The following is a 23748-nucleotide window of genomic DNA, read 5'->3' on the forward strand; positions in this document are numbered from 1 at the left end:
AAATTGATCTCACCATCTGCATTCAGCCGTCAGCCTATGCGATCCCAAGCAAGAGCAGAAACGAATGGGAATAAATCAAAGCCGGGCAGGGCGTGGGCTGCGGAACAAACGGACCTCCTGAAGATACCGTCGCCTTTTTCGTTGGGCTGTTGCCAAGGATGGTGCCGGATTTTAGCAGCCTCACTGCCTTGGGACCCGTGTTTGTGAGGATGGCCTCGACCTTTGTGTTGCCGACCATGCTGAGCTTGACATCGAGCGACTGCTGCGGCGCCTTGTTCTTGTCATGGGGCGCCGCTGCAGCCAGGACGGCCAGGGCGGCTATGGAGGAGACGAACTTCATGACGGCGGAGGGCTACCCGGCGTTTAGACCCGACAGGCAGCGAGCTGCTGGCGATTGGCGACGTCGGTGGTGAAGGGGGGATGGGCTGCGCGGAGGATGGCAAAAGGGATCAGGGCGGCTTCGGTCCCTTTTTACGTGGCTGCTACGATTTCCATACACCATGTACAGTAGATGTTGGTTGCGATGATGGCGACCATGAACTCCTCCTCTATTCCCGAATAATCTAATTTCCATGGATGCTCGACGGTGATCTAACCTTGAGAGGCAGGCCCATCGCCGAACCAACGGGGGCAAATGAGAGGGAAAGTGGACGGGGGGCTGGTCGCATGCACAATGTCCATTCGAGGCAACATCGTGGGTTACGGATGGAAATGGCGGTCTCTGGTCAGACGCATCGCACGCACCGGCCCGCTCACAGCGTTACTCCGAGGGCACGCCAATCTGACAGCGGCAAACAAGGGTTGAGCATCCGGGCCGCCCCTCTCCTACCAGAGACAGGCCGACATCGGGTGATTCGATTCGTCTAGCAGAACTCCCTGACTAAAATTACCTCGTTCCGTCTTCCTCTGGAAACTTGACGGCTCTCAGAATAGTTGGCCGGTGGGGGATAGTCGGACATGGAGCTGGTCTACTCCACCATCGAATTGGGTGGGTGGTCATGCGACATGGTTTCATCGTCGAGTCATCATAAGCGCCGTCGCGATGTCAACTTCGCGCCGCCGCCGTCCAACGGGGAGCGGCAATGATGACTGCAGGAAGCAAGCAAGAGAAGCGCTTGATCTCGACCGGAACGGTTTTCGCCCCCCCCTGAAGGATATCCATGGCCACATCACCAACCGACTCTACCAAGCAACTACGGCCCCTGTGCGAACAGACGAACCCGGAAGAAAGTGTACGATGGAGCAGTTCTCGTACTTCGTACCCCGTGTTAACATCTCGCGGCAACACCTCACGGCAGTGAGAAGCGTAGGGCACATCGGCAAGTGACCGAAGCGAGGATTCACAATGCACCATGAGATCATCACCACTTTTGGTTCTCCTCGCACTCTGGGGGATCCCCTGGAGCGCCAGGCAGGATGGTAACCCGTACTTGCTCATTGCCGAAACAAGGGACCAAAGTCTGGCAATGAAAAGGTCGGGGTAAGAACCGAATACGCATTCGGCCGGCTCTGCCAGGGGGTTTCATGGGCCGGGCGCCGGCACAGCGGCACGGCAGCTTCCTAATACGAGATGGTCACCGTCCATTTTGCTCACCGCGGTGTGGAGCCATGTGATAATATAAAGTGGAAAAACAACATCTCGTGGGGGTTGCGGATGATGGATGGACCTCTACGGCCGTGGCTCCCCTTATTTATAGTAATATAGGGGGTTGTGACATGTGCACCAATATCCGCTTATGTCCGCTTATACAAGCACTCTACTATTACTCCGTACTACTCCGCACTTATTCTTGTGCAATCTATAACTGGTATTACTGCGGAGTACAGAGCATTTCGGATACGGCGTACCGCTGCTATATAATTCCACTTACTGATAATACCACGGAGTACTGGTAAGACTGACTCCTCCTAGTGTGCTCCTCCGCACTTTTGGAGTTACTGGTGTATTGCTCGAACAGGGTGTGACAGACTATTAGCGGCGCACCGAAACGGACGAGAAAGACATTACAGTACACACACGTGTTGCTTCCAGGGGCGGGAACCGCTTGTTCAACGGCAGCCGACCGACGTCTTGCCCGTACCGTTCGTCTACACATGCGGTTGAAGCGCAATCTCCCGTAATTATCATCTGCTGCGTTGATATGACGCAAATGAAAGCTTGCTTGAGTTCCTGTGGTTCATTTTATGGTTCATACATCCTTTCTTGCAACCTATACCGTCGAGCTGCCATCGACCACTATGACGCAAATGAAAGCTTGCTTGAAATTGCTCTGGTTCATTTCCTGTTTATACATCTTGTCTTGCAGCCTATACCGTCGAGTTGCCATCGACTACTATGACGCAAATAAAAGCTTGCTTGAAATTCTTCTGGTTCATTTCTTGTTCATACATCTTGCCTTGCAACCTATACCGTCGAGCTGCCATCGACTACTACGACGCAAATGAAAGCTTGCTTGAAATTGCTCTGGTTCATTTCTTGTTCATACATCTTTTCTTGCAACCTATACCGTCGAGTTGCCATCGACTACCCCTTTCGTGCCGCTCTCATGACAGGTGGCCCGCAGCCAACGTCCACCTCCGCATCGTCACTCATGAAACCCATGCACTTACACGAGAGCCGATTCTCGTGCCGCGACTGTCTTTTAGCGAAGAAAATCCTTTTCAAGGTACGCCGGCTGCTCATGGCTTTAGCGACTCTCGAGTATCGGCAAATGGACCGCGTACAAAAAACTTTGGACCCTCTGCAATTCGCCCTGGATGAACAGAGAGTATACGCTTCGCTTTCGCACCTCCCAGCATGGCTTCCGTCGCTTGACCGGACCGGAGAAAACGTACCCATCGAACCCTCTCCAATGCCACATAAACGCCCCCTTCCAGACGCCGAGATCGGCGCAAAACGGTCCCCGCATCGGAGCATAGGAGCAAGGGGGAATGAAGATGACGTGACATGAAGATGACGTGACGCTCGATGTAAGCTGATCCGCTGGTAGTTGTCGCCAAGATATAAACCGCTGGCTGTCGCCCACATCACATCTTCTCAGCGCCTCTGGAGATCCGTTCCCGCCCTCGTCTCTGTGCTCCACCGGCGCCGGCTCGGCCACGCAAACACGGGTGAACCGACATGCTGTTGACAGAGGCAAATAACAGCAGAGAGGAGCCGGGAAATACAGAGCAACGAGCAAAACGAGCTCGCTAAGACTTGTACCGCCAGCGTCGGTAATTCTCCTCGGCCCACCAGCGGGTGACGCTGGCAGCCTCCTCGGCCCACTTGGCCGTGACCTCGCCATTGTCCTTCTTGAGCCGGTTGATGAGGGCGTCAAAGTCGAACGAGAGGACCGGGCTCATCTCGTGCGGGTCGTTTTCGAGGTCGGTGAAGCGCCATTCATAGTTGCCGTACACGGGGACGATCAGTCGCCAGTTGGGCCTTCGGGCATCGCGCACGGCGATGGTGGAGCCGCCGGGATTCATGACGGTGATTTGCCAGTCGCCGTGGCCGGTCCTGTCGGAGAACTTGCGGAGCGGTCGAATGAGGGACTGGCCTTCATAGTTGCGAGCGAGAGCGCGGGCGGCGGCGGCGTCGGCCTCGTCGAGGGAGCCGGTCTCGACGAGCAGGTCGAGAATGGTCGGGAGGATCTGGAGGGAGACGACGGCGTCGTTTACGTCGACGACGGGCAGCTTCGGGTGGGACAGGACGAGAGGAACGTGGTAGTTGCCGACGTGCGGGTTGCTGTACGGCGTGAAGCTTCCGCGCTCGGCGATGGAGAGCCCGTGGTCGCCGACGAAGATGACGAGCGTCTCGTTCGCGACGCCCTCGGCCTCGAGAATGTCGAGGATCCTGCCGAGCCAGCGGTCGACGTAGCCGACGGCGTTGAGGTAGTGCGAGAGATCGTCCCACTCCTTGTCGCCGGACAGGGGCACATACTTTTCCTCGGCCGGCATGCCGAACGCGTGGTGCGTCGTGCTCGTCAGGTGAGAGAGGAAGAGCCTCTCGTCATTCTTCTGCGCCGAGGCGAAGGCGTCGCGCAGGTAATCCTCGATGGCGACCTCGGGCATGCCGTAGTAGTTGACGTCGGTGATGTTGACGGGCGGGAACTTGTGCGCGTCCTGGAGGTACCACCAGTCGATGATGCTGTCGGCGGGGAAGCCAAACTGGGGCATCATGCGGTCCTGCTTGTCGTAGCGAGTCGTCGTCGACTGCATAAAGGCCGACTTCCACTTGTACGAGGCAAAGGGATGGACTAGCTTGTCCTCGGAGAACAAGCTTCGCTTTCCAGGCGCCGCCGTCGTCGGGCTTCCGCCGTCGGCGCTCGGGGCCGCCTCGGAAGCGCCGGAACCGGCCGAGCTCGACAGGTTGTTGAAGGCGTTGAAGATGTGCGGCAGACAGGGTTGGTAAATGTGATGGCTCTCCTCGAGGTTGAAGTCGGCCGCGAGCGGGCTGATGCCGCAGTGGGTGCCGGCGAGGCTCTTGAGGGTGTAGGTCGAGGTCGTGTAGCAGTTGTTCACGTTGAGGCCACCGCGGGCGCGGCCCCGGGAGGCGGAGGGGCTCTCGGCGGGTCGCTTGTCGGCGAGCCCGTCGTCGTTGTCGCCGGTGATGAAGCGCGCGTTGGCCGTCAGGGTGGCAAACCGATCGACGGCCGACTCGGGCAGCTTCTTGTCCTTGAAGGTGTTGGACAGACGCTCCCAGGCGACGCCGTCCCTTTTGACGGGGAAGACGTCCTTGCGGGTGCTCTCGAGCTTGACGAGCATGACGTGACGGATGGGCACGTCGGCGAGACGGCCGCGGAGGGAGGAGAGGAGGTCGTCGTCGAGGTTCGTCAGCTTCAGGGGATCGGCGGTGGCGTTGTAGTGCGTCTCGCCGGACTGGTACCAGTCCTCGAAGCCGGGCAGCGGCCCCTTGGCGGGCAGCCAGGCGAAGGGCACCGGGTCCGTCAGCGCCGTGCGGTTGTCGAGGTTGCTCGAGAGGGTGAGGAGGCTCGTCAGGGAGGCGGCGGCCGAGGAGAGCTGGGCGAGGGGCATCAGGGGCAGGGTCCAGGAGAGGTACGACAGCGAGGCGTCGGACGGTCGGAAGAGGAAGCAGAGCAGCTGGGCGGCCAGGGTGAGGCCGACGAAGACGCGAAGAGCCGAGGTCAGGCGGGAGGAGGCGAGGGCCGGCTCGCGCTCGGCGTCCTCCCAAGGGCTCACGGTGCCGTCGGCATCGGACGAGTTTTCCGACGCGTGCTTGAACTCGTGCCGCTCCAGACGCTCGTAGTCGTCGTCGTCCTCGTCGTCGTCGTGGGTGGCGGCGGCGGCATATCGCGGCCGTCGGCAGCGGCAGAGTCGCAAAGTCAGGGCGAGAGGCCAGCGAAGGATGTCGACGGCGGTGCCGGCGACGACGTAGAAGAAGACCTGCAAAAGGGCGGCGACGGTCAACAGCGCCGCCTCGGTGACGGAGAGGGAGACGAGCCCCGTGAGGAGCATCTTCCACGAGGACGAGTCACCGGCGACGGTCACATTGCGCCACTGCAGCTCGGAGCCGGTGACGGCGATGAAGGTGATGCTGATGCCGGCGAGGGTCAGCAGGATGGCGGTGGCGACGACGGCCAAGGCGGTGACGCAGGCGCCATGGTCGAAGAGCACGCGGAGAAGGAGCAGGACGACGGTGTCCTGGAGGAAGAAGGAGAGGCCCCAGCGGAGGAGGTCGGACGGCTGGACGGCATCGAGGTGGGCGGAGATGTGGACGAGCTTGGCGCCGAGGAGGGCGACGGTGGCGATGGCAAAGGCGAAGCGTCGATTGGCGAACCTCGGGGCGACGGCGAGGACGACACGGCGGAGGAAGAACAGCGGCCGCTGGACGGACTCCATGGCGCGTTGGGAAGTGAGGCGGAGGAACGAGCGGCGCGGGCGAGAGCAGAGCGAGAGGGAAGCTGGGGGACGTCGGGAGGGTCGGGTCAAGAGGGTCGGGTCAAGAGGGTCGGGTCAAGAGGCGCGGGAGCGAGCGTCGTGCTGTGCGTGGCCACTGCTCCGGGGTCGGGTCAAGAGGCTCGGGAGCGAGCGTCGTGGCGTGCGTGGCCGCTGCTCCGGGAGCGAGCGTCAAGAGGCGCGGGAGCGAGCGTCGTGCTCTGCGTGGCCGCTGCTCCGGGGTCGGGTCAAGAGACTCGCGGCATGAGCACGGAGGGAGTGGGAGTCCCCGCGGCGAGGCAAAGGAGGGAAAGCAGGCGGCCCGAGAGAGAGGAGGTTGAAGGAGGCAGAAGGAGGCCAAAGGGAACGACGAGGAGGGGAGCTCAGGAGGAAGAGGAAGGAGAAGGTTCGGCACAGCGTCGGCACACGACAGCTCCCCCAGACGGCGTGGCCAGGGCACCCGGAAGCGCGGTAGCTTGGTATGGCCTCGGCAGGACGGGCGACGGAAAGCACCACGGTGACGAGAATAGCAACTGGAACAGCAAGCGACCGTCAGGCGGGCTGATCCATGGCTCGCTCGGCGTCCGTGCTGGCCCCCTCCTCCTCCTCCGCCGCGGCGGCTCCCCTCGCGTCGTAGGAGTCGTCGAGCCGGGTTCGCCCTCGCCCTCCCTTTCGTCGGCTCAGCCTTGCCCGTTTCCGTTGGCCGTCATCGTCGGCGGGTGGCCCTCGATGGCTCGTAGGGCCAGCTGGCGGCACGAGCTAGCGAGTCGGTCCATGCTCTCGGCCGCTCGACGCCAACGCTGCACGTTCACGGACGGACAGGAGGGCGAGCCAAGGACGCGCGCGGTGGGATCGAGGCGACGGCAGATGGCGGCGGCGGCGGCGGCGGCGGCGGGCGCAGAGTCGTGGGCGACACCCCTGCGGGCAGGCCCAAGGGGGCTTGGTGTCGCGTGCCGTCGTGCCGGGGCGCGCGCCTCTGGAATGCCGCCGTCCCGGCCAAGACACGAGAATGTTTGTTGCGTCGGCGGAACTCGAAGGGCAGGCTTCGAGCGAGGAGGGGGTGCGGTCAAGTCACACGCACAATAAAGTTATGGGGTGCATGCCAGCGGACCCACCAGCCGCCGTTCACGGCGCCACGGGTCCGCCGTTGACGGGAGGAGCGAGCAAGGACACGGGTACCTGTGGCGGCGCGTACAATGGGTGCAGGGGCAAGTACTCGGTACCTCTGCGATGGTGTGTTTGTTGATTCGCTCGAGCGAGGACGGAGCGCACCGTACAGTGCATGCACGGACAAGCTACAGTGCATGCACGGACAAGCTACAGTGCATGCACGGAGTACAAGCTGCAGTGCAAGGAGGGAGTGCAAGGAGGGAGTGCAAGGAGGGAGTACAAGCTGCAGTACCAGGACGGAGTACAAGCTGCGGTGCATGTACAGTACATTTGGTTGGACGGTACCTACGGAGTACAAGCTGCAGTACCAGGACGGAGTACAAGCTGAAGTGCATGTACAGTACATTTGGTTGGACAGTACCTACTTGTACTGAGTATCCGTACTGTACATGCGCCAGCACCAGCCAACGGAGGATGTACTTGCTTGCAGCTACAGCACGAGGTGCGCAGAGTACAAGTTCAGCCAACGGCGCATGCGCAGCAGCAGCAGGTGCTTGATGATGGTATGCGTACATGTCCTGATGGTCGTAGGTGTACATGTGCTGAGTCGCAGGTGTACATGTCCCGTCGGTAAAGTATGCGCTCATCGAGGCGGCTACACCTAGTCTACAGTACATGTACGCTGCGCCCACTCTCGGGCAGCTGCAAGTACCAGCTCGGGTGCAGCGTGTTTATGCGGTGCCGTGTGGTCGATCATCGGAATGTACTCTGCACCCGTACTGTACTTGGCTGTCAGTGCAATCTGCATCGACAGTACGGAGTATGCAGTAATTACGGCGTACTCTGCATCGACATGCAAGTACACTGCACATGCGCACGTCTAGGTACCTAGTATGTTCTTTTACTGTCTCGCGCCTTGATTGCGGCACCTAAAGTGCACTTTCAGGTACACCTGCAATACAGGTACACGCACATGTTCACCCAAGTACGTCCGCATGTGCACCTACAACTAGCCCACATGTACGGAGTACACCTACAACTACGCCCACATGTACACCTACAACTACGCCCACTGTACACCTACAATTACGTACGCCCACTGCACACCTGCAACTACGCCCACTGCACACCTACAAGTACAGTACACCCAGTGCACGCCTACAAGTACGCCCACTGTACACCTACAAGTACGCTCACTGTACACCTACAAGCACAGTACGCCCACTGCACACCTACAACTACGCCCGCATGCAGATACATGTGCATCTGCACTCTGCGAGTGCCGTCGCCGAATGGGAGCTTTTGCTTCGTTTTTCCTCGCGCGCGAAACCGGCGCAGCTGACGGTGCTTGCGTCATCGACGCGGGGGACAGGCGCTTCCCTGGCACATGTATGCTACGTGGCATCCGCGGCAGGGCGTTGTACGACGATGATGTGAGAGAGCCTGCTTGTACTTGCATCTGCACAAATACTGCATCCACCACATGCACATGCACCCCCATGCTGTGCATTTACCTACTCAAGTACTTGCAACCACCAAGTGCCTACTTGGTCACCCTACGGAGTACTTGCTTGGACGTCCAGTATCGAGTGCATGAGCAAGTACATGTACATGTGCACCACACCACGGAGTACTCCGTACATGCAGAGCACAATTCTTGTGCTTGCCTCTGCCCCTTGTGTTTCCGGGGCGGCTTTCCCGCAGCAGCATCAGTTAATGCCTACTAACTCAGTACAGCATTTGCAGCACATGTACTCCGTACTCACGCCTACTTGCACCACATGTACTCACGCCTACTTGCGGCACGCAGCACTCCCACACCCACACCCGAGTGCAGTGCTTCCCTGCGTGCACTGGACGATGATGACGGAGAACATGGCCGGCTCCGTGCAGCAGGTCCGCGACACGAGACGGGCCGCGCTCGTAACTGCAATGCATCCCTGCCAGCCCTGCGAGATTGCTGTGGGACACGCATGGCGGCCGAGGTCGGATGTGGCCTAATACCACCGCACACGGACACTGCCAGAGTACTAGTACTTGGACTCCCGTCACACGCAGCACGGGCGCCAATTCCCAGGCACCGTGCCACGGTCGCACGACGTGACGAGGGCAAATACCCGGGGCGGGTGAATACTCGACGGGCAAACACCCGTGTCTGCGCATCAGTCGCCAGTCGCATGCGGCACGAGGTGGTGCACCGCTCAAGGCCTGTGTCTGCTGCGCAGCACTAATGCTCTGTAGGAGAAGCTTGTTCTGTCAGTACCTTAGGTAGTAGGTACTTGCAGGCACAGGTACCGTAGGCACCGGGTACTGGGTGGACATGCCGCTCACTGTACACCCACCTGGTGCCGGGGGCTGGCGTGTGCTGACAAGTACTTGCATGCACACCGGTGTCGGTACGAGTGGCGACCTCGTATTCTCTCGGAAAGCCTCCTTCGGAACGGCCCCTCGGCGGAAACAAGGTTCGCGTAGGCGACGAAACTTTCCACCCATTCATCGCGTGAAAAGGGATGATGGAAATTGGGCCCGCCGTCGATGCGCCGTACCGATGGAGCGCGGCTCCTTGGCCGGCGAGGGGAATGCGCAAGCAAGTACAGAGTGACTGTACTGTACATGTACTTGTGACGACGTGGACTCGACACCAATAAGTACAGTACACATACTTGGTACTGCTCACTTGTGCATGTATAAAGTACTCGAGCACTGCTACTGCACACACTTGGTACGGAGTGGTGGTGGGCGCTGTACGGAGTATTTACCGCGCAATCCTCGTCTCAACTTGCACGGCACCTGCGCTTCCCGCGAGGGATGCTCGGTGCAAGGGACTCTGTCGGCTCCGCGCCACGACATGCCTGCACAGTGCTCGCCGGGCCTCGTACGCGGTAGTGGTGCACCCGAGGAGTGCTCTCGCAAGCAAGGCAGGGCGACGGCGCGACGGCGAGGTTTATACTTTTGCTACGGCCAGTGTGGCTGCGCAGCGTGCCGTACTGTAGGTGTACTGTACAGTAGGTGTGCAGCGGCCTGTACTCCGTAGGTGTAGGTGCAATTGCACTGTACTTGAGTGTCGGAGTGCTGCGTACTGCAAGTAGGCGCAAGTACGGAGCACATGTGCTGCAAATACTGCATTGCTTGGGTCCAGGTGCCGAGTCCTCCGTACTACTGGGATAGGCTGTCTCGCGCCGCTGCCCGGCCCTGAACCACGACGAGGCCTCGCTCCGCCCCTGGTGCCTGGGCGGACTAGAACCCCTATTCCTCTCCACATCGGTCGCTCCACACGAGACGGCAGATGCTGAACTGGGCAATGAGAAGACGCCCGGGGGCGGCACGGAGCATCCCGTCGCGCGGCGGGCCAGCCAGCCTAGTCCCACGCCGTCTCGGCGACGGCCCCACGGCGTTGCCAATCGTCTGCCAAATAACTGTCCGTCCAGTCGTCGGCCACATCGTCCGTCCCGCCGTCGACCGAATCGTCAAAAGATCAAGGGACGTGCCGCATGTCACGCGGCGATGCACCGACCGACGATGCCTCGGCCTGCTGATCCGTCGCTTGGCCGCCGCAATATTGAGCGTCGCCTACGCCGCGTTGGGTCGCGACGCCGTGGGAGCGTCGCCGAGACACCGCGGGCCCCTCTCCTTGCTCGTGCCCTCGCGCCCTCGCCGCAGGCCCCCCGGCAGCTCCATCATTGGCCCGGCCAGCAATGCGAGGAAATTCGATGCCGCCACGTCCGAGACCAATCGGCATGCAGCAGTCGCCGCCGCGAGAGTCCCCATTCCCCCTGGACGAAGCGGGCGGCGACGGTTGGTGGCAGGCTCCGTTGACCGTCGTCGCCCATGGGCTCGTATTCGTCGCTCGCTTGCCTGCCGAGGGCTCGCGCGCCAAGGAAGCGCGACGAGGGAGCACGAGCGGTGCGCGCAAACCACGGTCGGGAGTGCCTGCGCCCACATGCCCTGGGCAGCAATGAGGACCGCCCTTTTCGTCGGGCCACTGCTGCTGCGCATGTGTTGTGCCGTGCATGCATCTACGGAGCACAGAAGGATCATGGATGGGTGCTTGTATGCAGGCGTTCATGTGGTGGACAAGTGCATGGGTGAGGTGCAAGTATTAATCACGGCAATTTACGGGCCACAAGAAGATACAACCACAAGTGGTGCAAGTACATGTACGGAGTACAAGAGGATACATCTGCTCCGTGCTCTGTCCGTACCGTACTGCAAGTATTACTCCGTACGATGTACAGGAGGTGCAAGTATTGCTCGGCAAGGCACTTGCCAGCCGGTACATGCATGTACCATATGTGCATGCGCCGAGTACCGCTGCCCTGTATTATCATTGTCACTTGTTTCCGAGCCGAAGCCGTGATGCATCAACCGGAACCGTTTCTTTGTTTCTTCGTCTTGCGTCCTCTCGCCCTGGCACAAGTCCCGGATCGGCGGTTCGGCACCGACGGCGACACCGACGGCGACCCGCCGACACGAGTCCATGGCGGCTGGGCGGTCCGAGAAGTGAGATGGGCCACAGCAATGGCGACTTTTTTTTTCCTTCACCGAACACCGCCATGCGCATGTCATTATGCTACCTGTGCCGTCCTCCGTAGGCACAAAGCACAGGCACCCGAGCACTCGGTGCAGATCCCCACCTGCGCAGGTGCATTGTGCTTGCTGCGCAAATTCCATCCTCGTCATTCACGGCAGATGACGGCGGCGTGCGTCACGATGCACCCGTTGTGCGACTGCAGCGATGCTTGCATCTGGCACCTGTCGTACGCCCACAGCGCACTGCTGGTGCTCCGTACAGCGGGGTGGCCAGGGGGCGATTCATTTTTTGCGTACTACTTGGTACCTGGTAGGTAGATACTAACCTAGCACTTACCTAGTACTGTGGAACGGAGTGCTCCGTAGCGCTATCAAGATTGAATCGTCACTTTTTCTACAGTGGTGACCGTGCCACAAGTGATGACGGAGCACAGGTACTCCGTACAGAGCATTGTATTACCACCTTTGATTGTCCGAAAGAATCGTTTGCATGACGAGGTAGAAAATGCGGAGCGATGGCGCCTACGAGCAATTACAGAGTGCAGAGTGCAGCGTACGGTACGGAGTGCTAGGTGTAGGTAACTGTGCCGCCGGAGCCGTTCCATGGACATCTCCAGCGCACGGGCACGACCTGGTTGCACTGTACTGCAAGTGCCTAGTAATGCCGGGCCTCCGTGCTCCGTGTACCGTGCGAAATACAGGTGCAACAACGGAGTGCGTGCTCGGCACAACAGCGACTCTCACGCCTGCTCCTCTGGTGGCCAATATCCCTTTGGCCACAGCTAAGCCATCCCACCACAGCCAACTCATAATTATGGCCACGGCGAATTCATATGGCCACAGCGATTCCATTTGGCACAGCGAATCCATTTGGCACGGCGAATCCATTTGGCACGGCGAATCCATGACCACAGCGTATCTATTCCACCCCGGCGAATCTATCCTGCCACAGCGAATCCATTTGGCACAGGGAATAAATTTGGCCACAGCGAATCTATTCCACAATAATAGCGAATCTATTTGGCTATAGCGAATCTATTTGGCACAGCAACTCCATTTGGCTATGGCGAATCTATCCTGCCACAGCGAATCCATCTCGCCAGCGAATCCATTTGATCCATTTGACCACAGCGTATCTATTCCACCACGGCGAATCTATTTGGCACAGCGAATCCATTTGGCTATAGCGAATTTATCCTGCCACAGCGAACCCATTTGGCAACGCGAATCCATTTGGCTGTAGCGAATCTATCCTGCCACGGCGAATCCATCTCGCCAGCGAACCCATTTAGCACTCTTTAGCACAGCGAATCCATTTGATCCATTTGGCCACAGCGAACCCATTCCACCATAGCGAATCTATCCCGCCACAGCAAACCTATCCCGCCACAGCGAATCCATTTGGCACCTCGAATTCGTTTCCATTTGGCACGGCGAATCCAATTGGCTACAGCGAATCCATCTGGCACAGCGAATTTATCCTGCCACAGCGAATCCATCTCGCCACAGCGAATCCATCTCGCCACAGCGAATCCATCTCGCCACAGCGAACCCATTTAGCACGGCGAATCCATTTGGCTCGGCGAATCCATTTGGCCAAAGCGAATCTATTCCACTACAACAATCTATCCTTCCACAACGAATCCATCTCGCCACAGCGAATCCATTTGGCTACAGCGAATCTATTTGGCACAGCGAATCTACTTGGCACAGCGAATCCATTTGGCGAATCCATCCACCACATCAAGTCTATCCCGCCACAGCGAATCCATTTGGCCACGTATCCATTTGGCACAGCGAATCCATCTGCCCACAGCGAATCCATCTGCCCACAGCGAATCCATCTCGAATCTATCCCGCCACAGCGAATCCATCCGGCACGGCGAATCCATTTGGCTACAGTAAATCTATTTGGCACGGCGATACCATTTGGCTATGGCGAATCTATCCTGCCACGGCTAATCCATCCTGCCACGGCGAATCCATCCCGCCATAGCGAATCCATCTCGCCACAGCGAACCAATTTGGCACAGCAAATCATTTGGCTATAGCGAATCTATCCTGCTACAGCGAATCATTCTCGCCACAGCGAATCTATCCGAATTTATCCTGCCATGGCCAATCCATTTGGCACAGCGAATCCATTTGGCGACAACGAATCCATCTCCTCACAGCGAATCTATCCCGCTACAGCAATCTATCCTGCGATGGCCAATCCATTTGGCCACTGCGAACCCATTTTGCCGCAGTGAACTCATTTGGCCACGGCGAAGCGAATCCGGTTGGCGCAGCGAATTTATCCCGCCACAGCGAATCTATCCTGCCACTGCAAATACATCTCGCCACAACGAACCTATCCCGCTACAGCAAATCTATCCTGCCATAGCGAATCCATTTGCCCACAGCGAATCCATTTGCCCACAGCGAATCCATCCCGCTACAGAGCATCTATCCTGCTACAGCAAATCTATCTCGCCATAGCAAATCTATCTCGCCATAGCAAATCTATCTCGCCACAGCAAATCTATCTCGACACAACGAACCTATCCCGCTACAGCGAATCTATCCCGCCACAGCGTATCTCTCCCGCCACAGGGAATATCCCGCCACAGCAAATATCCCGCCACAGCGAACATCCCGCCACAGCGAATTCGTCCCGCCACAGCTACGGATGCTGCACTCCCACTCGTATAGAGTACATCAAGGTGTATTATGTAATACTCGCTCGAGCATCCTCGCTCGCCATCTCCTCTCCACGTCGCGAGAAGCAAACCGGCACGCCCGTTTACCCTCTTCGGCGCAAGACGCAGCTGCATCCGACCATCAGCGCCGCCTCGCTCCCCCGATCCGACGCACCCGCCGTCCAGTACGCATCCCCCCCCCCCCCCCCCCGCTCCCCTGACCCGAAGCACCCGCCGTCCAGCACGCATCCCCCCCCCCTCAATCAACGGCCGCTTCGTCCTCAAACACGTCGTACACGCCCACGCGGCCCTGCCGGTCCCCGATGACGAGCCGCCGGCCGTCGGCCGAAAAGGCGAGCTCCGTGACGAGCCCGAGGTCGTCAAACTGCTCGAACCCGGCCCGCGGTCCGCTGTCAATGGCCAGCGCGTCCCTACTCGGCCAGCACCACAGCTCGCGGCCGTCGGCGACGTCGAGGATGCAGAGGCGGCCGCGCGCGCCGAGGCCGGCACCGCGCGCGTGGCAGTAGGCGACGTGGCGGCAGTCGGGCGACACGCACGACGTGCCGTTGGGTATGGCAAACGTCCGCGTCGAGTTGGCCGACAGGTCCCAGACGAGCACCTGCCGCGACGGCACGGGCACGCGCGTCAGGCTCCCGCCGCCGCCGCCGCCGACGGCCCGGACGCTCGCGGGGATCCAGATGGAGACGACGAGGCTGCCGTGGGCGCGCAGCTCGCTGGGGATGGCCGTCGCCATGTCGGCGTGCTGCCACGGCCGCGCGACGCGGTACGGCTTGGCCGCCGTCGACGTCGTCTCGAGGTCGCCGACGTCCCAGGCGACGAGCAGCGTCTCCTTGTCCGGCGGCGGCCGTCCGGGGCGAGGCTGTCGCGGGCCCGCGGCGGCCACGAGGAGCGGGCCCGTCGCCGACAGCGCGAGCTCCGGGTACTGCGGCACAAAGGGCAGGCCCGCCCGCGCGAGGCAGATGGACCTCGACCTCGCAAACGGCTTCCTCTCCGCCTTGCCGTCGGCCGCCGCGTAGAGGTCGATGGAGCCGTCGGCGGCGCGGTACAGCGCCAGCAGGGGCCGGTGGCCCGAGCCGTCGACCTCGGCCCGCCCCGCCGTCCACCGGTCGGCGTCGTCGAGCGTCTGCAGGCACTTCTTGCGGCGCCAGTCCCACACGTCGACCGACCGTCCGAACCGCGTGGCCACGGCGACGAGCGGCGACGTCTCGGACAGCAGGCAGTGGCTCCGGATCAGGTAGTCGCGCGACCGGGACTGCGCCTCCGTGTACGACGAGAACTTGATGACGGCCCGCGTCGCGCCCTCGTCGGCGTCCCAGATCCTCACCGTGTTGTTTCCGTGCTTGCTGGCGAGCACGGCCGAGCTCGGCGACAGGTCGAGGTGGTGGACGCCGCCGCCGCCGCCGCCGCGCTTGTCGTCCGGGACGAGCAGCTTGGCCGCTCGCAAGTCGAGCCGAGGCCGCGACCGAGGCCCCCTTCCTCGAGCCATCTCGGGCGCCGCCGATCGGTGTCGACGGGGAATCTCACGCCTCGCATCCGCATGAGCCGGCGCGGCGGCCGGCGCCGACGGCGTCTTTACGAGCCGTGACATGACGAGGGCCGACGAGGCGCCGAAAGGGTCGAGGTGGTCGCCGGACACTTGGACCGACTCTCGCGACGGCATCCGCCTCGGCTGTCTCGCCTTGGCCGGAAGCGGTGGAAGCGGTTTGTTCGGCGGAGGGTAGATGCTGTAGGTCGAACCCGACAACGACGGCGCTCCCAGCCTGCCGCTCGTGGAAGGAGACGACTGCCCTCCCGACAGTGTTCGACCGGCGTCCGAAGCCCTCCTCTCCGGGCCGTCCAAGGCGTGCCATGGGGGCTCCCAGCCGTACCGAGCATCGTCGTGGGGCGTCGTGGCATGCGGTTCCCGGGCCGCCGAGGTCGTGCGAGGGGGTGGCGGCGTCGCCGGCGTGGCCCCGTGACGGTGACGGCGGGCACTCGGTCGGCCCAAGTCGACTCTGCCGAGGGCGTCGGCGAGGCCTGCTTCGTCTCGAGGCAAGTAATGAGTCATCGCTTCGCCTTGGGTCGCCGTCGTCCGGTGCGGCCCGTTCCTGTGAGGTCCAACGGCTCGTGGGTGATGAGCATCGACGACGCCGACGCGGGAAGCACGTACGCCGCTCGGTCAAGCATGTCCGAAGTGGACGGGCGAGGAGAGTGTGCGCGGCGGCAAGGGGGGCGGGGGGTTTTGAGAGTCGTCGCGATCCCCTGCTCCCCTGAGCCCGTTCCGGGCACGTGGCACGAGGTGTCGAAACAGGTCTGTGAGTGCGTCGGCCGTGTCAGACGGGAGCGGGACGAGGTGGTCGAGTGGAGGACGAGGCAAGATTCGACTCCATCTCCGTGCCCCTTGCGAACTCGGCACACCATGCCTCGCCACGAGTCTCCGTCTCGCCCTCCTCTTTTTCTTTCCCTCCTCTTTTTCTTTCCCTCCTCTTTTTCTTCCCCTCCTCTTTCTATTCCCCTCCTCTTTCTATTCCCTCCTCTTTTTCTTCCCCTCCTCTTTCTATTCCCCTCCTCTTTCTATTCCCTCCTCTTTCTATTCCCCTCCTCTTTCTAATCCCCTCCTCTTTCTATTCCCCTCCTCTTTTTATTCCCCTCTCCTTTCCCCCCCCCCCCTTCTTTCTCTCCCGCCTTCCTTCCCTCCCGCCTTTCCTCTCTCCCGCCTTCCTTCTCTCCCGACTTCCTTCCCTCCCGCCTTCCCCCGCTGCCTCTCTCCTTCTCGCCGTCTCCGACTTCCTGCCTTCCCTTTGCCTTGCTCCTTCTCGATCGCCCTTCTCTCTCGCCGGCGCCTTCTCTGGCATCGCGCTTGGCCTCGCCGGCTCCTTCTCGCTCTTGGCCGGTGGAACCAAGCTAAGCCCGATCGGCCTGCCCTCGTTCGAGGCGCGACTGCAGGCCGAGGACGGATGATGCGCCGAACGGGTCGTTGCATGCAGCCAGCCTAAGCCGCATGGGCCCGAGCAAGTCCAGGCACCTCAGACGACGGCCGAGGTGGTGAAGGATACATGTTCCTCCACGGCGCGCGCGGTGAGCGGCGAGTCCATCACAGTACCCTCCTTGTACCTGTACTTGCGCTCCGCAGCCGGCGCGGAGATGGCGAGCGCCCCCGGCGCCACCGAGTCCAAAACGGTGCCGTTACGCGCGCGTGGCGGAAAGCCTCAGCCGCCGCCCGTTCTTGTTTCGTCGGCCCAGCACGTGCAAGCACAAACACTCCATGCCCTCCGTCCTACGCACCGTCGCTCGGCCAGAGGCCAGCCGTACAAGTGCACTCGCAGGGTGAGCGATGGGATGCAGGTGTGCATGGATCCCTGCCGGGGATGGGCTGGTTGGGTTGGACCCTGCTGCTACGTTCCGGGCTCGCCTATCGAAGAGGCAACATCCTCGTCGAGTGCCTGCCAAGGGCACCACCATGATGCCTCGGTTCCATCGAGCTCTGGCTGCCATTCGCCGCTGTACTTATGTGCACGTATCGTTGTGCACCTACTCGATGCCTAGGGCACTGTGCTGTGCCGTGCGTTTGCGAGCAGCAGAGTGTACATGTATTCTATCCAACCGGCAAGGATGGGATGCCCAACGCCCAGCGCCTTTGTCGTCGCCCCGTCGTTTGGCGGATAACGTCAACACCCACGCCCACCGCTAGACCTACTCGCAAGTATCAGTAGTGCAAAGTACTCGCTGTGCCGTAAGCACGGAGCAAGGGCACCGAACTGTAACCGTCGAAAGGCGGGCGAAACGAGCGATTCGAGCCGGCCGGGCTTGTCTCATTTCCCCTACCGAGTCATGCCCCTGCTCCCCACACCACGCACCTCCTGGGCCTCAGCCTTTAGTCTTCAGCAGGAAGCAGGATCGCCAGCCGCAGCCGTGGAATCCCGACTGTTCTCCACATTTGCCTTGCACATGACGAGTTCGCCCGACGTTGCCGCTTCGATTCGTCGAGAGATGCTCCGACCCTTTCAGTTCGAGGGCTGATACTGGTTAGGCTCGTCATATCTCGACCGGTCCACTCGCACGATCAGCTCGCCTGTCGAATCCTCGTAGCTCGATACACCCTATTGTGCGTTCTACCCGTCGTGGGAGGATTCCGTACCGTCAGCCCTGCTGGTAGTGATCTGTAGTTGTAGCAATATCTTGAGTACTCGTAGGAATAATTCTCCGTACACCTACCAAGCACATGCATCGTGCCGAGTGCGGGCAACGAGTATGCAGTCAAACCACCAGACGCTGCCTCTGCGGCATGGGAAGGCGACATGAATGACGAGGACGGCAAGGACTACTCCCACTCCCACTCCCTACAGCGTTCACGCACACCTACTGAGTATTATTCACTATTATTCACCACCAAGTGCTCCGTACGGAAAAGGTACAGCTTCTCTACTGGTACAGGTAATACGTGGTGTACTGCAAGTAAGTACAAGTAGGTATTGTCATGCCAAAGTACGTGCCGAGGTAGCTGCGGACCCCGGAGCCCTCCGGCCATGCAAACGGAGTCACTCGGCGGATAATGATAGTCATTACTTATTGAATTACGGATATAGGTGTACCCGAGTATTATGAGGTGCTGGTAATATTAATAACGGTTCATTATTTGGCATCCGTATTCCGTATCCATCAAGCCAAGAAACCCCAGAGTCCCCCCCTTTCCCCGCCCCTGTCGCTTCGCCCGCCAATGCACGACGGCCAGATCCCTGCAACAGCACCGCCGACAGATACAAGTATGCTTTGCAAGTAATAGTTGCACGTCCTACTATACGAGTACGGAGTATTTCAAAGTTAAAGCTAGTACAGCACAGTAAAGGCTGTACATGTAGGTGTACTTGGTAGGTGTACTTGGTAGGTGTGTTGTACGCACATGTACTGCTATACAGGCACCTGCTTTAGTACGTGATGCCATCATCGCCGCCCAGGTGACGACCTTTGTCCTTGCATGGACGAGCCTCCCGAGTCGTCGCACCGTCCGAGTCTCCAGCATTCGACCGTCAAGTTGCACTGCCACGCCGGAGGAGTTGGCCGATGGCAACCTGTGCCGTACTCTCCGGACGCGAGCACCTCTGGCACAGCACCCTTGCATCGACCATGGTACACGTGCACCTCCACGCATGACACGAGTGAGGATGCGAGTGCTCCGGGCAAAGATGCGAGTGCTCCGGGCAAAGATGCGCGTGGGAGAAGAGCAAGAATTGCTTCTCCCATGCAATCACGCCCGCTCGAGCCCGGTGCCGGCCGTCGTCGTCGGCCCATCTTGTCTCCATCTGCCTGCCGGTCGACCTGGACGCCGTCGAGCGGATGGATATCAAGACATTAGCATTGCCTGTACGGCACAGCACTGTAGTTGTGCTTGCACCGGCATGAAAAGGAATTATCCGCAGTTTGCACGTGCGGCCCCCCGCGGTCCTTACCGTCGTCTCCTGAGCCTGCGTGTAGGATATGCGGCTGCCTCGGCCTGTCGACGTCGTCGCGTTCATGTCACCACCATCGTCGAGCCGGTTGCGGCTCAGCTGGGGCAGGTCCGAATAGGGGCAACCAACCGAAGCTCTCGAAGCGGAGCGAGCAACGTCCTCGACTCGTTGCCGCCTGTCTTGGTGTCAGGAAGTCTGACGCTGCTGTTTGCCATAAATCTCGCACATGGCGGGCCGCCGCCGCCGACCGGCCCAACCCCTTGGACGCCAAACGAGTCGCGCAGTCGCGAGCACGCGAGATGCGGTGGCAGAGTATGAGCGCCAACTTGCATAGGCCCATGTCCTGGCAAGCAAATTGGCCTCGAGGACGGGCCGGGGGCTTGCAGACAGACGCGCGTAGAGATCGCGTTCGACGCCAGCCTGTCGGAGAGCCGTGTATGCGTTTGTAAACTCTGATTCACTTCCATCACCATCGCCACGCGCTCTCCATTGGTCGCCCCTTGTTTTCGTAACCCGTCGGCGCGATGGACAAGAGTCCGATCAAGGGAAAATAAACAACAAGAATTCGACACTGCTCGGCCAAGTGTTGTGGTTCTCGTGTCTCGTGGCCCTTTCATTCATCGATAGAATCAGGACGGCCCGATCAAGGGAAAATAAACAACAAGATTTCGACACTGCTCGGCCAAGTGTCATGGTTCTCGTGTCTCGTGGCCCTTTCATTCATCGATAGAATCAGGACGGCCCGATCAAGGGTAGGGTGCCAAACGACTGACCAATCCCCCTGTGAGTCCCGATATCGTAAAGGCCTTGCTTCGAGCCCGTCATCATGACTCTCCTCCTCCGATTCGCCGCTCTCGTCGCCCCCGTCGCCCTCGTCGCCCTCGGACACGGAGAGCCCCTCCGCATCGTCCACTCGAGTCAACAAACCTGGGCCGAGCTCCGAGTGCGCGTCACCACCGACACCCTCATCGCCAGGGGCCACGACGTCGTCCTCTCGAGCCCGTGGAAGGACCAATGCGATACAGGCATCTGCTTCGGGTATAAGCAGCGCTTCAGGACTTGCCAGTACCGAAGCTGCATCCTCTCCGACGACGTCTGGGGTCGCAACCTCTCGCAGCCCCATCTGCACTGGGTCAAGGGGTCTACCAAAAAGGCACTCCGCCTCGGCATCGACAAGTTCGGCCCCGAGCTGTGGCAGCATAAATCGCCCGATCTCGCCGTCATCGGCCCCGGCTTCGGCACCGTATTCACCAACCAGGACATGCCTCTGTCGCTCGCCATCGGCGCCGCCTCCTTCGCCGTCAAGAACGCTCGCGTGCCGGCCATCGTCGTGACGGTCAACGAAAAGGGCCACCTCCCATGGTTCACCACGCCGGTTCCCTTGTCCGTCCAGATATACGCCGAGCTCGTCGCCAAGCTCGTCGACACCCTCGCCGAGTCCGGGAAACCTCTCGTCCCCGACAGACTCTTGCTCAGCGTCAACATCCCGCCGGTCGACGCGTCCTGCGACGACGTCTCCAAGTTCCCCTGGATCCTGACCCGCGTGGGGAAGAGGTTGATGGGTGACGACATTGCCTGGTGCGGAACCAAGCTGCTTCCGACGGAATGGCAGGTCATGCAGGAGTCGACCTTGTGCGCCGTCTCCGTCTCCTTCGCCTATGCCCGCACCCTCCGCACCCCAAACGATCACCGCTTGCAGAGGGACATTCGGAACAAGCTGAGGCCCATTCTGAGCTGCATCGACGTCAAGAATCACACACTTATTTCAACCACCTAGACGCTGATACAGAGCCACCTAGATCCCCGTTACATAGCACCGAACAAGCATCGCGTCACCGAGAGAGGGCGCCTCCGTCTTGCTTCCGTAACCCGGCCTGCTGCTCCTCGGGTCGGCCATTGTGTGTGCGTGGGCGAGCCTGAGGTGAACGCGTCCGTGACCTTTTTATTTCGAGTCCTACTTGGACGCTTTGCCGGTCGGGATGCTGAACAGGACGACCCTCGCTCCCTTGGCTCCGGCCTCGCCTGCCTTCCAATCATTCATGCCCTTGTCCACCCTGTAGAATCCGCGTCGCTCGAGCTGGATGATGTCGTCGGCCTTGAGCTTGCCGACGCCGGCGTCGCACCAGGCCTCCTCGACGCTCGACGTCGTCGGGTTGAGAAAGTCCTCGACGTTGTCGTCCTCCTCGAGCTTGTCCTTCGTGATGAGGTAGTCAAAGTCCCACAGCTCGGCCGGCACGAGCTCGAGACCTTGGGCCGAGAGCCAGGTGATCTTCTTGTCCGTCGACTTGAAGTCGCCCTTGACGTTCAGCTCCATGCTCATGTCGCCGATGGTCTCCTGCTCGGGCAGGTGACGGACAAAGGCGTTGCCCCAGCCCATGAGCGTCACCTCCTCGCCGGCCTTGAAGCTCTTGGCATCGGCCTGGTCAATGTAAATCTCGGGCGAAAAGACGACGTCCTTCATGCCGACCTCGGCGTTCTTGGGGTGCTTCTGCCGCTGCTCCACCCTCACCTCGGAGGGGGCCTCGGCGCCCGTCAGCGTCGCCTTGACCATGTCCTTCCGCAGCAGCGCCGTGTGCCGGGCGACGACGGGGTCAATCTCCTTCTTGTTGGCGTTCCAGAAGCTCGTCCAGTCCATCACCACGACGTTGCGGCTCGGGCCCTGCCGGATGATAAAGTCCCGCAGCGCCGCGACCGTCATGCCGCGACGGCGGACGCCTCGGATCGTCGGCATCCTCGGGTCGTCCCATCCCCACACCTTGCCGCTCTCGACGAGCTTCGCGAGCTTGCGCTTCGACAGGAAGGTCCTGATAAAGTTCATGCGGGAAAAGTCCCACATGTGCACCTTGCGGAGGCCGAGGGTGTCGAGGAACCACTGGTACTGGGGGTTGCGATCCGTGTACTCGGTGGATCGCAGCGCGTGCGTGACGCCCTCGTGGCTGTCGACGACGGGGCAGGCGAGGTCGTACATGGGGTACATGTTCCACTTTCGCCCGGTCCGGTGGTGGGCGTCGTTGACGTTGCACCGGTAGATGACGGGATCGCGCATCGCCTTGTTCGGGTCGTCGGCCGAAATCTTGGCACGGATGCAGTGCACCCTGCCCTCGTCCGACCCCTTCTTCATCTCCTCAAAGATGCGCAAGTTCTCGTCGACGGCGCGGTCGCGGCACTTGGAGGGGATGCCGTCCATGCGTTGGTTGCGCATCGTCTCCTGGTCCGTGTCGTCGGCGTAGGCCTTGCCCATGGTGATGAGCTTCTTGCACGTCTCGTAGAGGTAGTCGAAGTAGTCCGACGTGTAGGTCAAGGCGTCGACCTTGATGCCCATGAGGGCGAGGTCCTCGACGATGGCGTCTTGGAACTCCTCGCTCTCCTTGGCCGGGTTGGTGTCGTCCAGACGGAGGCGCATCTGACCCTTGTTCGCGACGTGACCAAAGTAATCGCTCAGCAGCGCCGCCTTGGCGTGGCCGATGTGAAGGTACCCTCTGTCGGCCGTTAGCGGATGAGACGGCGGGCGGTCGGTCGGTCAGACGACGCACGAAGGCTCGGGGAGGAATCGAGTGACGACACCCTTGTCCGTGTCCTGGAGGGCGAGGTTGAAGTTGGCGCCCGCCTTCTTGGCCTCGCCCTTGGTGTCCTCCTGGATCTCGGGGTGAGCCTGCTCGAGAAAGGTGAACCAGCGGCTGACGTTGGGCAGAACATTTCGACGGATGGAGCCGAGGGCAACCTTGTTCGCCTTGAGAGTCTGCCATACTTTCTTCTCCGCCTCGGTGAGGCTGTAGCCCTCGAGGTAGGACCTCAGCGTCAGGTGCTTGTCGAGGTCCCTCAGGTGCGGTTCGATGGACCGAAAGTCTCCGGAGAGCTTGGCGGCGAGCGTCTCGATCTCGGCGTGCTTCATCTTGGCGGTGGACCAGCAAAGACTATGGTACCAGGGTGAAAAGAGACCAAAGGGCTGGCGGAGGGGGGGGGGGTGAGTGAGTGAGTCAATCGATTTTGCTGCTGGTGGGGTTGGGAAATAGAGGGGTTTGGGGATGGGTGATGATGTTCTGGCGACCGTCGTTATCGATAAGCTAGCTGCTTGGATGCTGGATCGATTTTGCGCCTTACTT

The 23748-nt window shown here is 60.5% G+C and overlaps 7 protein-coding genes across 7 annotated transcripts; 2 read left to right on the top strand and 5 right to left on the bottom strand.

Annotated features, from left to right (window-relative positions):
• Window positions 1-34: 34 nt before the first annotated feature.
• DCS_08073 (uncharacterized protein) lies at window positions 35-340 on the bottom strand (the record flags this gene model as incomplete). Its single annotated transcript, XM_040805355.1, has 1 exon — window positions 35-340. The coding sequence occupies one exon, from the start codon at window positions 338-340 to the stop codon at window positions 35-37; it is 306 nt and encodes a 101-aa protein (XP_040655459.1).
• A 2852-nt stretch (window positions 341-3192) lies between these two features.
• DCS_08074 (sulfatase domain protein) lies at window positions 3193-5841 on the bottom strand (the record flags this gene model as incomplete). The annotated part of the gene is made up of 1 exon (XM_040805356.1): window positions 3193-5841. One exon carries the CDS (start codon window positions 5839-5841, stop codon window positions 3193-3195), a length of 2649 nt encoding a protein of 882 aa, XP_040655460.1.
• Window positions 5842-6141: 300 nt separating this feature from the next.
• Window positions 6142-6963, top strand: DCS_08075 (uncharacterized protein; the record flags this gene model as incomplete). The annotated part of the gene is made up of 1 exon (XM_040805357.1): window positions 6142-6963. One exon carries the CDS (start codon window positions 6142-6144, stop codon window positions 6961-6963), a length of 822 nt encoding a protein of 273 aa, XP_040655461.1.
• A 3499-nt stretch (window positions 6964-10462) lies between these two features.
• Window positions 10463-11466, bottom strand: DCS_08076 (uncharacterized protein; the record flags this gene model as incomplete). The annotated part of the gene is made up of 2 exons (XM_040805358.1): window positions 10463-10975; window positions 11275-11466. 2 exons carry the CDS (start codon window positions 11464-11466, stop codon window positions 10463-10465), a joined length of 705 nt encoding a protein of 234 aa, XP_040655462.1.
• Window positions 11467-14457: 2991 nt separating this feature from the next.
• DCS_08077 (uncharacterized protein) lies at window positions 14458-16385 on the bottom strand (the record flags this gene model as incomplete). Its single annotated transcript, XM_040805359.1, has 2 exons — window positions 14458-16306; window positions 16369-16385. 2 exons carry the CDS (start codon window positions 16383-16385, stop codon window positions 14458-14460), a joined length of 1866 nt encoding a protein of 621 aa, XP_040655463.1.
• A 4086-nt stretch (window positions 16386-20471) lies between these two features.
• Window positions 20472-21422, top strand: DCS_08078 (uncharacterized protein; the record flags this gene model as incomplete). Its single annotated transcript, XM_040805360.1, has 1 exon — window positions 20472-21422. The coding sequence occupies one exon, from the start codon at window positions 20472-20474 to the stop codon at window positions 21420-21422; it is 951 nt and encodes a 316-aa protein (XP_040655464.1).
• Window positions 21423-21599: 177 nt separating this feature from the next.
• On the bottom strand, window positions 21600-23537 carry DCS_08079 (glutamyl-tRNA synthetase; the record flags this gene model as incomplete). The annotated part of the gene is made up of 2 exons (XM_040805361.1): window positions 21600-23124; window positions 23179-23537. 2 exons carry the CDS (start codon window positions 23535-23537, stop codon window positions 21600-21602), a joined length of 1884 nt encoding a protein of 627 aa, XP_040655465.1.
• Window positions 23538-23748: the final 211 nt, after the last annotated feature.

This window comes from Drechmeria coniospora, chromosome 03 (assembly GCF_001625195.1).
Source record: "Drechmeria coniospora strain ARSEF 6962 chromosome 03, whole genome shotgun sequence".
Taxonomy (NCBI): Eukaryota; Fungi; Ascomycota; class Sordariomycetes; order Hypocreales; family Ophiocordycipitaceae; genus Drechmeria; species Drechmeria coniospora.